The sequence below is a fragment of the Excalfactoria chinensis genome, chromosome 7 (genome assembly GCF_039878825.1).
Source record: "Excalfactoria chinensis isolate bCotChi1 chromosome 7, bCotChi1.hap2, whole genome shotgun sequence".
NCBI classification, from domain to species: Eukaryota; Metazoa; Chordata; class Aves; order Galliformes; family Phasianidae; genus Excalfactoria; species Excalfactoria chinensis.
In genome coordinates, this window is record NC_092831.1 from 29,104,025 (window position 1) to 29,117,109 (window position 13,085).

At 40.9% G+C, this 13,085-nt stretch overlaps 1 protein-coding gene across 1 annotated transcript; it reads left to right on the top strand.

Moving 5' to 3' along the window:
• Positions 1 to 666: 666 nt before the first annotated feature.
• Positions 667 to 11,771, top strand: ZC3H15 (zinc finger CCCH-type containing 15). Its single transcript, XM_072342434.1, has 10 exons — positions 667 to 901; positions 2,229 to 2,330; positions 3,903 to 4,014; positions 5,547 to 5,699; positions 7,031 to 7,122; positions 7,788 to 7,970; positions 8,517 to 8,663; positions 8,811 to 8,915; positions 9,186 to 9,312; positions 9,834 to 11,771. The coding sequence occupies exons 1-10, from the start codon at positions 824 to 826 to the stop codon at positions 10,025 to 10,027; spliced, it is 1,293 nt and encodes a 430-aa protein (XP_072198535.1). The 5' UTR covers positions 667 to 823; the 3' UTR covers positions 10,028 to 11,771.
• The last annotated feature ends 1,314 nt before the right edge of the window (positions 11,772 to 13,085 follow it).

Consider the following 13,085-nt stretch of genomic DNA (forward strand, 5'->3'; position numbering starts at 1 on the left):
TCACGTGTCTCAGAAAGCTGTGCAGCAGCACGTTCCATCCCTTACTTTTACTGAGTGTGGAAAGTAGTACCTTAGTTGTTTTTTTAGGGCAGTCTTTAAGGAATGGGTGTCTCAGGTGGTGCTGAGTGGGAATGCAGGAACACGCACGTGGTGCTTCTGTTACCGTGACCGTAGGCTGGGAGCTTTCCTTTCTGGTTATGTTGTTTAGCTTACAGGTTTGCATGCGCTCTTGTAATTGGGAAAATGGAAATATGAGGTAAAGGTTCTTTTTCTTTCAGTGATATCTCAGTTATATTTCCTGAAATAGAGCAACAGATGTATACGGCAGCAAAAATTGCAGCTGCAAACATGCACAAACGCGCTTTGTCTGTTTACTTCACGCAGCATTAGCGTGGCGGCAGGTACAACGCACAGGTGTCCCCCGCACGATGAGCGACACCGGACCAGCTGCGTCTCAACTCACAGCTGAACAGGAACGCCCTTATTCACCGTGTCCGTTATTCTACTCTACTGCCTGTGAAGCCACGCCGAAGCGAGTCCCGCAGGACGCAATGGAGGCGGAGGGAAGGAGCCCAGCCCGCCCCCTCACACGAGCTACGCCCCAACATGGCGGCGCCCGGGGCGGGGCCGTTGACGCAGCACGGCCCGCGTGACGCGCGCCCTGCCGGGAGCTGTGCAGCCCCGCGCGTCCCGCGTCGCAGTCCCGGCGTGCCCCGCGCTGCAGCTGCCTTGCGCCTCCCGGCGGCGGCGCGGAGCCGGCCCGGCAGTCCGACCGTCACCGCCAGGCCCCGAGCGGGAGCCCAAGCCGCCCCGCCTCCCCGCGATGCCCCCCAAGAAGCAGCAGCAGCCGGCGGGGGGCAGCAAGAAGGCGGACCAGAAGAAGAAGGAGAAGATCATCGAGGTGAGGCGGGCAGGCCGCGGCCTGCTATTCCACGCGGCTCCGGGCGGCCTTCCTCCGCGCGTTCTTCGGCCTCGGTGCCGGGCCCGCCGGGCGGCGCTCGTGGGGCTGGAAGCGCGGGGCAGTACGGCGGGTCTGCTGCCGAGTGGGAGCCGAGGGACGGGTGTGTGTGTGTGTGTGTGTGTGAGGATGGTGGGACTAATGCGTACGGTGCGACAAAATGAAGGAGGTGAGTAGCAAGTCCGAGGGGAGGGCGCTGCGGGAAGCCGAGCGTTCGCCTGCGGCTCACCTGCGTTAACCCTGCCCGCTGCCGGGATGAGTCTGTCTATGATGCATTGGACCAGGAACCAGCCGTGTGATTTACCTGAGCACCCACGCAGTTCCTCGCACAAAACACACACAGCCCAGCAACAAGTGGCAGAGGCCAACCTGCCCTTCTGTTGTTATGTGACACAGTGTAAATGGTAACAGGGTGACCACGGAGCTGTTCTTCCATCCATCCTCTAGGATGGGTGTTCATTTAATTGCTAGGGTGTCCAGAAGTGTGTTTGAACTGAGTTATGATGGCCAGATGAACATCTGCTATTTGTTCTTGACAGGAGGAAAGAAACCCTGCAATCCCACCCCCTGCACAGATAGCTTTTATTATGTGTGTGTTTCACTTAGAACAGATAAGTTGTTTCAGATGCGCTTGTGGAAGGCAGCCATTTTATTAATTAGCTTTCTAGAAAGGTTTGGAGTATCAGCCTGTATCTAGTAATAACACAGAAGATGTGCAGGGAGGACTGGTTCAGGTAATGCAAACAGAAACTTGTTGTTGTGTGGTTTAGGAAGTATGAACACCTGTCTGGACTTACAGAGCATGCTCAGGGGAAGTGCTGAAGTGTGTAGTGTTGGAAAATGAATTGCTTTTAATACTTAAGAATCAATACAGATGTATTACATGGCAATATTAACCTGCTTAAAGTGAAGGTAAAATGCTTAGATATGAATGTGTGTGAGCTTCGCTTATGTGGGAGGATAATAGCAGTGTTCTGTTCAGTGCATGCAGTTGGACTAGTATTTGAATGTGCTGATCTGGGTGGAAGAGGAATAGCTAGCTGTTGGCGGCTCTATTTAGTAGGGTTTTGTGCAGAGCTCACTTGGAAGTGATGAGAGGGGGTTAAACTGTCTGCCCTATCACTTGTATGGTCGTGTTGCTAGAGGCAAGAGTTCATGTTTAGCTGAAAGCCCCGGAGGAAAGGCAAGTGTTTGGTTTTGTTGTTTCTTTTTTATAGCAACTGGTTCTAATTCTTGGTTGGTTACAAAGAATTTGTTTTTCTATTTTTAGGACAAAACATTTGGACTGAAGAACAAAAAAGGTGCAAAACAACAGAAATTTATCAAAGCTGTGACTCACCAGGTTAAATTTGGCCAGCAAAATCCCCGTCAGGTAAGCTTTCGGTTGAATTATTTTCTCACCGTGTAGTGAAATCCTCTTTCAGTGTGGGGGTAGGATTGTCATGTTGAAGTTTGAAACATACTCAAGTGTTGCTCAGTTGCCAATTGTGAGAAGCAAGTTTTTGGCCTGTTGTCATTAACATGGCGTTTTTGGACAAGGTTTATTATGTACCTTGTGTAGCTGGAAGTGCCTGCATAAAGATAGCACAGTGTGGGTGTTCATTTTTCAACTGAAAAGTACAGTACACAAGTAATGAGAGCATCTGTTTACATGGTTCTGTAATTTCATTTCAAGTATCCCTACAAGTAGTTGAAACAAATCTGTTGTCCCTGACAGTGCAGCTTTGTGTTCTTTATTTTTTTTTCCCCTTTTGATTCCCATCTAATCTAAGAAATGGTGAATTCTGAGTTGTTTCTGTACTGCATTTGGGGATCAAGGAGAAGTCCAGGTGCTCATGTTCTTAATATTTTACCTATGGAAGTACTTATTGCAATTGGAAGCTCAAACAAGTCTAACAGTTGTGTGACTATTGCATACAGAGGTCAGACAAAGTGACATCTGGAGCCACTGTCACTACTATCGTTGCTTTACTTGTGCAGGCTGAATTAGAAAGTGATGTGGCTAAGGTGTAACATTTGATTGTTTAGAAGGCATGATAGATGAGAAATATTATTCTAATGGAAGTGAGCCAGGTCTTATCCCAGTGGTGCTGGAGAGGTTAGCAGCTAGGTATTCATAACATTTCTGCTCTCTGAATAAGCCTGCAGGATAATTGTTTGCATCATTTAACCTCATGATGTTGTAACTTATGCTGGATTCCTTACATAATGAGGATGAGCAAATAAATGTCGAATACGACTTTAAAAACACAGTAGATGTGCGTGTCCTTAAATTATTAACTTGTTGCAGTAATGGGGTCTGCTTTGTGTCACTCATAAACATTGATGTGACTCCCACAGTCCTTCTGAAATTTGTGTGGAGTCCCTGAATTTGAGGCATTTATAGGAATATGGCTGTGTGATACAAAGTATTTTTTTCATGTACTCTTAACCAAAGGAATGCAAAATCTCATTGCAGACCTGATGGTGCTTAACTTATGTGGTAAAAATAGTTTTCAATTAGGGTTGTCCTGGAGATCTGAAGAGCACCTAAAAAGCTAGACTGCATCTGTTGATAAAAATAAGGTCACATTTTCTTTTGATAGTTGCCGTGTTTGGGTCTGCATCCTTTGTAAAACAGAATTGGGTTATTTCTGTACTAAAGCGGACTGTTCTGTAATCAGTTCCAGTTTAGAACCGCTTGGCGTTGCGTTACCAAATCAATTGTAAGAACCGAGCTCCTTTTTAATGTTCCACTGAATGTTGCCAGTAACGTACCCGAATGGCATTTGCCATTTATGCCAGGGTAAGGATTTGGAGAAGCTTAGTAATCATAGGCTCCCAGTTCATGCCCCTCTCCCTGTACTGATTCAGTTTGATGTGATGTTTTAATGTAAGGTTCTTATGAAGTGAGGTGTGTCATGATAATTTTCTGTTATTAATGTGAAATTTGGCATCATTGTAGGTTGCTCAAGCAGAAAGTGAAAAGAAATTAAAAAAAGAAGATAAGAAAAAAGAACTTCAAGAATTAAATGAACTCTTCAAGCCTGTGGTTGCTGCGCAGAAGATTAGCAAAGGTACAAGTAACTGAAAATTCTGCTATGTTCTGCTTTTTATTTATCTGTCTTGAGTAAAACATTAAGAACTGCTTTGCTGCACTGAACTTCATTAACTGGGTGTTTTTGGGTGGGTGGCTTGTTGTTTGTTCCCATACAGATACTTGTTTAATGTGACCTATGGAAGCATGAATATCCAGGTGTTACAAGTAGTAAGTTGTGTTTGTTTAAAGCTGTTACGCGCTTCAGAAGTACCAAACTTTGTCTATTACTTCAGCCATTTTTCATAGGTAACAGTAGAACCTGGTTTCACGAATGTGGTTTGAGCTGAGAGCAGTTACGGAGCAAGCTGGTGTTGTAGTGAGTTGGAAATGGCAAATCAAGTGTCTGGTAGTGCTAGGAAATGCATCAGTTGTCTGCCGTAGGGAGGGACCAAGTACTGCTAATTCAGGAATGGACTACCTGCTAGTTACTCCTTGCTGTATTGTGTTTCTGGCATGAGGCTTAGTTACCAAAGAAGCGTAGTGTTTTGTCTGTCTTTTTTCTCGGTTTTCAAGTGAGCTTAGTTTTATCTTTGTGTCATTTAGCAACATTAAAGGCCAGGATTTATATTTTCATCTGTAGTGGTAGCTATTGAATTAAAAGTATTTCTAAACACTAGCATTATTGTAATTAAAACTTTGACGTTATACTGAGGTTGCCAGCAAATTCAATTATGTTACCTGATGATCTTGTATGGATTCAGTTGCTGATAAACTAAATATTTACTTAAGGTCTTAAACAGTTGCTGCTGAGCATAATTTAAATCCTGGAGACTTGAACCAAGCTTGAAATTAACAAATGAGAAACTGAAGTTTAACATCATATGTTAGTGCTTGAGATCTTAAGTAAATTAGTAGTACTTAATCTGTTATGTCCACTAAATAAATTTAAGCCCTTCTTCACTACTTTTGCCTCTTGATGATTGGTTTATTGCTGTGCTGTTTACTTTAAAACCATAGTTAGTGATTTGGTACTTCCCATCTTAACAGCATTGGTTTATTTTTTTAGTCTAGGAACAACTATCTTTGTATTACTTTAAAAAGGAAGTGGATTGGATGAGTACAGATTAGGTTAATTTAATTTCTACTAACGTTTTTCTGATTATACTGAAGAAAAGTTGATATTGGAAAGACGTTTTACTGCTTATTGGAACCAAAAATGGTTTTCTATATAGGAAAGTGATCTGTTGTGTTACATGAGCACACACTTCTCAGACACGTTGCTACCCATACTTCCTGTAGTCACATCATCATTGTTATACAGCACAAGTATCGTGCTATACAAACTAAATGTGATGCTTTCAGGACACTCTATATCCACTTGAAGTTAAGAAAGGGCTGCTGGAATTAACTTTCCATTCAGTAACTTCTTTATAAAGACTTACTTTGTTCTGTGTGGATCCTAAATACATTAAGATCTTAGACAAGGTTCTCTAAACTTTTCAGACGCTTCTTCTGCTCTCTTGTAATTCTTTGCTTAAAGATGTTATTAAAAACATTTTCTTCTCTCAGGTGCTGATCCCAAATCTGTAGTTTGTGCTTTCTTCAAGCAAGGGCAGTGCACTAAAGGAGACAAGTGCAAGTTTTCTCATGATTTGTCCTTGGAAAGGAAGTGTGAAAAACGTAGTGTCTACATTGATGCGAGAGATGAAGAGCTTGAAAAAGGTACGCTGCTTCTGGAAAGTGCTTGATGAATGATCTCGTGGTTTTGCAATTATATTTTTAAGGTTAAGCAAGTTGTGTTTGTGTGATCCTAAAGAATCTGGTTGGCAGTTGTAGCGACCCATACTGCTCTGTTGAAAATATCGATGAAGTTTGATTGCTGCTCTTAAAAGCTGTCTCCAAAGTGTTCTGTAGACCTTATTTTGAACAAGTTTCACTAAATATTCTTGGATGGGGGTTTTTGAGTTTTGCTATGTGTAAGGTATAGTCATACCTGTAAGAGGTCATATAGAATTTTTTCTTTCTCATCATATCTAGATTCTTATGAGTTCCAGATGCTGTATAAATAGAATCACATTTTTTTATTCTTTACCTGCAACACATTTTATGCATGCACAGATAAAAGCTTCTAAAATGTTTAAGGAAGACACCTTGTTAGCAGTATAGTGAATGATGAACACTGACATTTATCAAAGTGTAGAGTGTTGTACCTGAGGAGTAACTGCAAGTATCAGTACAGGTTGGGGTATGACGTGCTGGAGGGGAGCTTTGTGGAGGTCCAGTGGTCCTGCTGAATGGCAGGTTGTCCATGAGCCAGCAGCGTGCCGTGGTGGCCACAAAGGCCAGTGGGATCCTGGGGTCCGTTAAAAGGAGCGTGGTCAGCAGGTCAAGGAAGGTGATCCTCCTCTCTATTCCACTTTAGTCTGCTTGCACTTGGAGTGCTATATCCAATTCTGTGCTCCCTGGGAGAAAAAAGCCAGGGATCTCCTGGGAAGAGTCCAGCAGGGGTCATTGAAGATGAAAAATGGTCTGGAGCACCTCTTATGAGTTGAGGCTGGGCAACCTGGTTTTGTTCAGCCTTGAGAAAAGAAGGTCAAGGAGGGGTCTTATTATTGTTAATAACTATCAGATCTCTTTTCAGCAGTCTGTGGGGACACGACAAAGAGAAATAGCTGTAAACATGAGCTTAGGAAGTTACCCTCTAATATGCATAAGGACTTCTTCACAGTAAGGGTGACTGAGTGCTGAAACAGGCTGCCCAGGCAGGTTGTAGTCTCCTTCTCTGGAGTTACTCATGACCCAGCTGGACACCTATCTGTTCAGACTACTGTAGCAGGCCTGCTTTGCAGTGGGGTTAGACTTGATGATCTCTAGAGGTCTTTTCAACCCCTACAATTCTCTCATAAGCTACAGAAGCCTGAGCTTATTTTCCATTCTCTAGGTTAACTGAAATGTAATAATTGCTTGTTAATGTTGCTTGCTGGGGAAGAAATGGACCTTGACAGACATATTTAGTGTTTGGAATACTTGTGCAAAGTTGTGTTGTTTTCTAGACACAATGGATAACTGGGATGAGAAGAAGCTAGAAGAGGTGGTGAACAAGAAGCACGGTGAGGCGGAAAAGAAAAAACCCAAAACTCAAATAGTATGTCTGCTCTTTTTTTTGTTAAGCTTTACTGTCTGTTAATTAGCAGTGGTGAGAGGCTGTTGGAGTCAGTTTTACTTCTGGATACCTGACTCCAAGAAGTTTCGTATGCTAAATGCTGTCTTAATCCTTTGTCCTTTATCTTTTGGATTCTTCAGGACTATCTTGTCTTGGTTACAATCCTACTTAGCCTTTTGATACTTGCCATAGTTAATGTTAGGTATGACTGAGTGTTCTGAGTTGCTTGTCAGAAGTTTCATAGTGATATACTTATGTCAGGATTGTGAGCTGGAACATGTAACATCTCAAATGGGTTGCGTTTATTTTGATGAGAAGTACAGTTGATTTTCATGACCAAAAATAAACCATGAGCCTGCTTGTACATGTGCAGCTGGATTTACTGTAGTACAGTCACCAATTTTCAGTTAGCTTATCTTTCTAATTTGGGAATATATGAAGAGCAAAAGCTGTTGAGTATTTGAGGTTTAAGATTGTTAGATGCTCTTTTTATTTCTTTTTTTTTAATAGAAGCTCATGTCACATTTCTTCATTTTTGAGCTCAGCTGGCTTTCTATTACTATGCTATAGGCTTGTAGTAGCTATGCTAGTGTAAATTGCTGAAGATGAAAAGAGAATATGGTACTAACAACTGCTGTTTTGTGCAGGTCTGCAAATATTTTCTTGATGCTATTGAAAACAACAAGTATGGATGGTTTTGGGTCTGTCCAGGTGGCGGAGACAATTGCATGTATCGCCATGCTCTACCTCCAGGTTTTGTACTCAAAAAAGACAAAAAGAAGGAAGAAAAGCAAGATGAAATTTCCTTAGAAGATCTAATAGAAAAAGAGGTAAAATTTCCATTAGGTACCTCTTGGTCGTCTTTATTTTATTTATACTGAAGAGTAAAATTGTGATTAACATCCTCGGGGATTATTGGAAAGAATTGAGTGGTTATAGCTCTATATGGGCTAGAGTGAGGGATGTGTAGTAGTTTGTGTTTTTCTGTTCTGTTTAGCCTGTCTGTTTTCATCTCAATCAGCTTAATGAGTTTGTGAAGTGTAGCTGGATTCTTACTGTTAGGGTGTTAGGGTAATGCTGATAACCCTATTTTAGGAGGCTTTTATTTCTTACTGCTCTTTCTTTTATCTCTTAGAACCATTTTTTTCTCACCTCTGTTTCATCATTGCCTTAGTTCTTGAATAATTCTGTCATTAGTTACTGTACGATGATGTTAAGTTGAAATATGTTTAACAGTGATGAGAATGCAGAAGCAATTGGTAAGAAACATTTCAATTAGTTTCTAGGAAAGAGTATTTATGTATCTTTAATTTGTTATCCCTAGGGTTTGCCTTTGGAAACCATTTCTAGCATTAATCAGTCTTTCTACTTGACAGCGTGCTGCCTTAGGACCAAATGTTACCAAAATCACTTTAGAGTGTTTTATTGCATGGAAGAGAAGGAAAAGACAAGAAAAACTTGATAAGGCAGAACAAGATATGGAAAGGAGGAAAGCAGATTTCAAAGCTGGCAAGGCTTTGGTGGTAAGTTCTACGTTTCTATTCTTATTATGAAAAGAACAATTAAACTGGCTACCATTTTAGAAAGCCTGGAGTTGTTTTTCTCTTCTTCATGTAATAGCCCTGTGAATTCTACTAAATGATCAATTTTGTATCTTCATTTGCTAACAGATTAGTGGCCGTGAGGTGTTTGAGTTCCGACCAGAGCTGGTTGATGCTGATGATGAAGAAGCTGATGACACTCGCTACACTCAAGGAACGGGAGAAGATGATGAGGTATGAAAAAGAAAGCGGAACAATCAGATAACAGTAACTGAAATGTTATCATGAGTTAAATTTAAATATGAAAGCAGTGCTTTTTTGGGAGGTCTATTTGTAGTGTGAGAGCAATAGAAATTTCAAGTTCTTAATTCAACATTAATACAGAATGTTTCATCAGTTATAATGACAAGAAGACGACCAAGTTGTGTTGTTTAAGGTGTTCTACAGCCATTAGTGTCTGAATAGATGAGTGATACATATTCAAGATCTTGGTGCATTTTGCAGGTGGAAGACCCTGTGTGCGTCAATGATGTAGACCTGAGTCTGTATGTACCAAAGGCTGTTGATGAAACTGGCATTACTGTGGCTAGTCCCGAGCGATTCAGCACGTATGCTTCAATAGAAAGAGATGGTAAGTTGATTTGTTTTTAGGCATCACTTTTAAGGGAATGAACTACTAAGTCCTTCAGCAAAAAACAAGCAGAAATCAGTTCTTGATTGACCAAAAAGTATTGTTTGTGTACTTGAAAGAGAATAAGTGAAGTGCCTATCACAATCACTGTACTTACGGAAGCAATGTTGCTAGTAAATGCAATGTGCTCTTCTTAGTTTTCTTGATTATTAATTAAAAGCAGTGTTAAATATTTTTCCAGCTTGTGAAGATGTGCTTTCAATTTCTACAAGCAACACTTAATTTTGCTGCAATTGTGAAAGGCAAACCCTGCTCTTAATGGTTAGTCTGAGTCATTGAAGTGCAGATGCTGAATAAGAGCAAAACATTAAGCCCTACTCTGGTATAGAAATAGGAGTTGAGGTGTTAGGTACTTCTTATATTGGTTTTGGCCTGTTCTAGCAACTAATGATCCAGTAGGATGGTGAATTAGTTTTTAAGGAACCCGTGACACTAAAACATGTAACAAATTGTGTTTTCAGACAATAAACTCAGTGAAGCTTCTGGCGGTGAGATAAACAACAGCGAACAAAACGATTCTGACGGAGATCGTGATGGCGATGAGGAGTTAGAAAATGGAGCCATCGATGCAGTTCCAGTTGATGAAAACCTTTTTACTGGCGAGGACTTGGATGAACTAGAAGAAGAATTGAACACTCTTGATTTAGAAGAATGAATTAAAAAGCTCGAGCGGAAATTAAAATTGATGTGATAAAGTGCAAACTGACTATGCTTTTTTTCCTTTTTGAATAGGATTCTTAAACGGGATGTTTATGGTTACCTGGCTGATTCTGATGGGCATGTCGTATACAAGGATGGCTTTACTTCAGTCTCATCTCCGGTCTTGCTATGATCACACTAAAATACTCAGTATAGTTCATAATAACCTGGCAACTGAATCTACAGCGAATGGTATTATAAATTTCACTTGATATGAGGGAGTGTAACTGCTTAGCCAGTGTGCAAATGTAATGGGAATTTGATACCAGGTACAGTATGAAATAAAAAGTAAACGTTCTTGACCGGAACTGCATTTTCAATAGTGATTGTGTTGATTTAGGCACTGCCTGACTAGCTTTTTGGCTGCGCGCTCTTTAGAGGAGAGCTGATGCAGATCACTTTTCTTTATGTGTTGATTAGCTTTATTTGATCAGCTGGATACCGAGGATACAGACACTGAACTGATACATCATATGATACAATATGGTGCCCTCTGTTTAAAATGGCCTTTTGCCATCAAAACTGTAAATAAAAACTATTTACTTTCAAAGCCCCGTGTGGATTTTTCTATGCTAAATTAGGATACGACAGCAAACAGAAAATGATGTTACTGTTACAGTGATGGATTCTTTCTCTTCAGTCCTCATGAAGTGGTTGATGTTGGCTTCAATTCCGTTAGGGGTAGTGGCTATTTGATGGTTTTCTTTCCTACTCGTCGTGCAGTGTGTCAGATTCAACAGATTACTTCCTTTCCTGCTCTCATCTCCCACCCATCTGTTAACAGTTGTAATCCAAGCTATACGCTTCCAGTTTTGGATCCAGTCTCATACTTTCCCTGCTGTGTGTGTTAGTTAAGACTGACCTCTGTGGAGCAGGGGATGTTAGAGTCTAAAAAATGCCTGTAGGATGTTGGTAATGTGATGTAATACGTTGGGTACTCTTGAAGTTCTGTAGCCTTTAAGTTTGGCTGAAGACAGAGCTGTGGATGTTGCTGTGTGCCCTGCAGGGGGCAGCTGTTGTCAAGTTTCAGCCATGTCAAGGTGCCCTTTAAAACTTATCAAAACCTTACCATAATGATGTCTGCAGAGGTGCTTTTTCAAGGGGGCTGTAAGTTACGCCTCAATGCCGTACTACTAAGTATCTGTAACAGTACTGCTGTACTAAGGGATACCATTTATATGGCCATTTTTCTAAAGTTTTTAGGTTACTACTTCAGGTTTGTTAAGCTTCATGGCGTTGTTAGCGAGCTGAATCAAACCACTGTTGAGTAGGGAATATGAGCTTTAAAGGTTATTTCTGACACTGCTGAATCAACTCTTGTATCGTTAATGCTATTTCTAAAAGAGCTGACCTACACTTCTTTTTTTGTCCTTTTCGGGATCTTTGTGGAGTTTTTTTCTCTTACAGGGACAAGAAAGTATTTGGGGGGGAAGAAAGGATCTACTGCAATGGAGTCCTACATGTAAGTGTTTAAGGACAAGCTGCAATATCAGATAATAAATGTTAATTGCTGCAGATGTTTCTGTTGTGGCCATAAACAAAGCGTGTCGACTGACTGTTGTATTATACTGGCCAGAAATTGGCTGTTTGGATATCAGGTTACTTAAGAATGCAATTAAAATTTGAATGTATTATGCATAATTTTTCAAAGTTGTATATTTTCAATGGGAATAAACTAATTATTAAGGATGGAAATGGCTATATTTTGTCTGGGAGGTTCATATGGAGTGTAATACTTAGTTCTGCCATCTTATCTGGTTTGGCTGATGTCAAAATGTAAGATCTCAATTGCAACTATGTGCTTAAATCAGTTGAGTTCTACGGGTTAACTCATTTCAGTTGAGGATGCATCAAGATCAGTGAGCAGGATTTGCCCTTTTTGAGTATAAAGGGCTCAGTTGCAATGCAGACCCCTGCTATGCATGTTAAAAGTATTAGGATATAGTCACACTGGATACTATTTACGTACACAGAATAACCAGAATTTAATAGCTAAACAAATTACTTTCTATGGGCATTACATTTTGGTCTAACTGCATGTGGTTAGGAGGCTGCTCTGTTATACACTTAGCTTCTCAACTTCTTGCCTTTTCACAGACTCTACTTGCTCTTACATTGGTCTCTTGGCTGTGCTCTTTACAGATCTCTAGCCACAAAAGCAGGATGGCCACTACTAAAGATTCCTTGGGGTAGCACTCCGGCACACTTGCCAGGATTATTAGCTATATGTTGCTGCTTGTTCTTTTTGCTTGAAGATAAGCTCTAGTATTACTAGTTGAAGAAATCCTGATTTAAAACTTAAAGTAGCAGCTAATAGAGTTTCAGTCATACATGGATCAATTAGAAGTGGGTGCACAGTTCTTAATTAAGGTAAATTAAATAAGTGAACAGTTGATGGAAGTTAAGTCCACCTGAATGTTACCTGCCCATGAGCTGTCCCTGTAGGTGCAGCTGTCTTCTAATTCATTTGATGTGAGAAACCTATGCTGTTGATCCACTTAGAGAACAACCAGAAATCCAAAATTAGCTGTGTGTGTTTTCACAGGTAAAAAATAATACAGTCTGGTTAATATTGTGGGAAGTTCCTCTATCCAGAGGGTTCAAGTTAGGTTATGCAGAGGCATAAGCCAGGGAGGAAAGATCTCTGAGCAGCTTCACTCATGGTGTTGAGTTAATGCAGCCTGTTCTACTATTTGCCTTGTTTCTGCCCCCAAACAGAAGTGGGAAAAAAACGTGTGTGAGATCTGTGCTGTAGCTATAGGGCTTAAGTATTTCCTGGGGAAGTAATACTTCTGTGGTACTCTGTGCTCTTGTTTCTGTACAAGGAGCATCCAGGTGGCTGAAACTCATAGAAAAAAAACACCAGAGAGCCCATACCTTTCCAGGGTATTTCCAGTCAGCAGTTCGCTGTTAAAGGAAGTGAAATAACTAGTGTCTTGAAAGCCAGAAAGACAAAGGTCCATTCCAGATGCTTATTTAACACCTTAAATTGATTTAGTGTTTCAAGTTTCTCA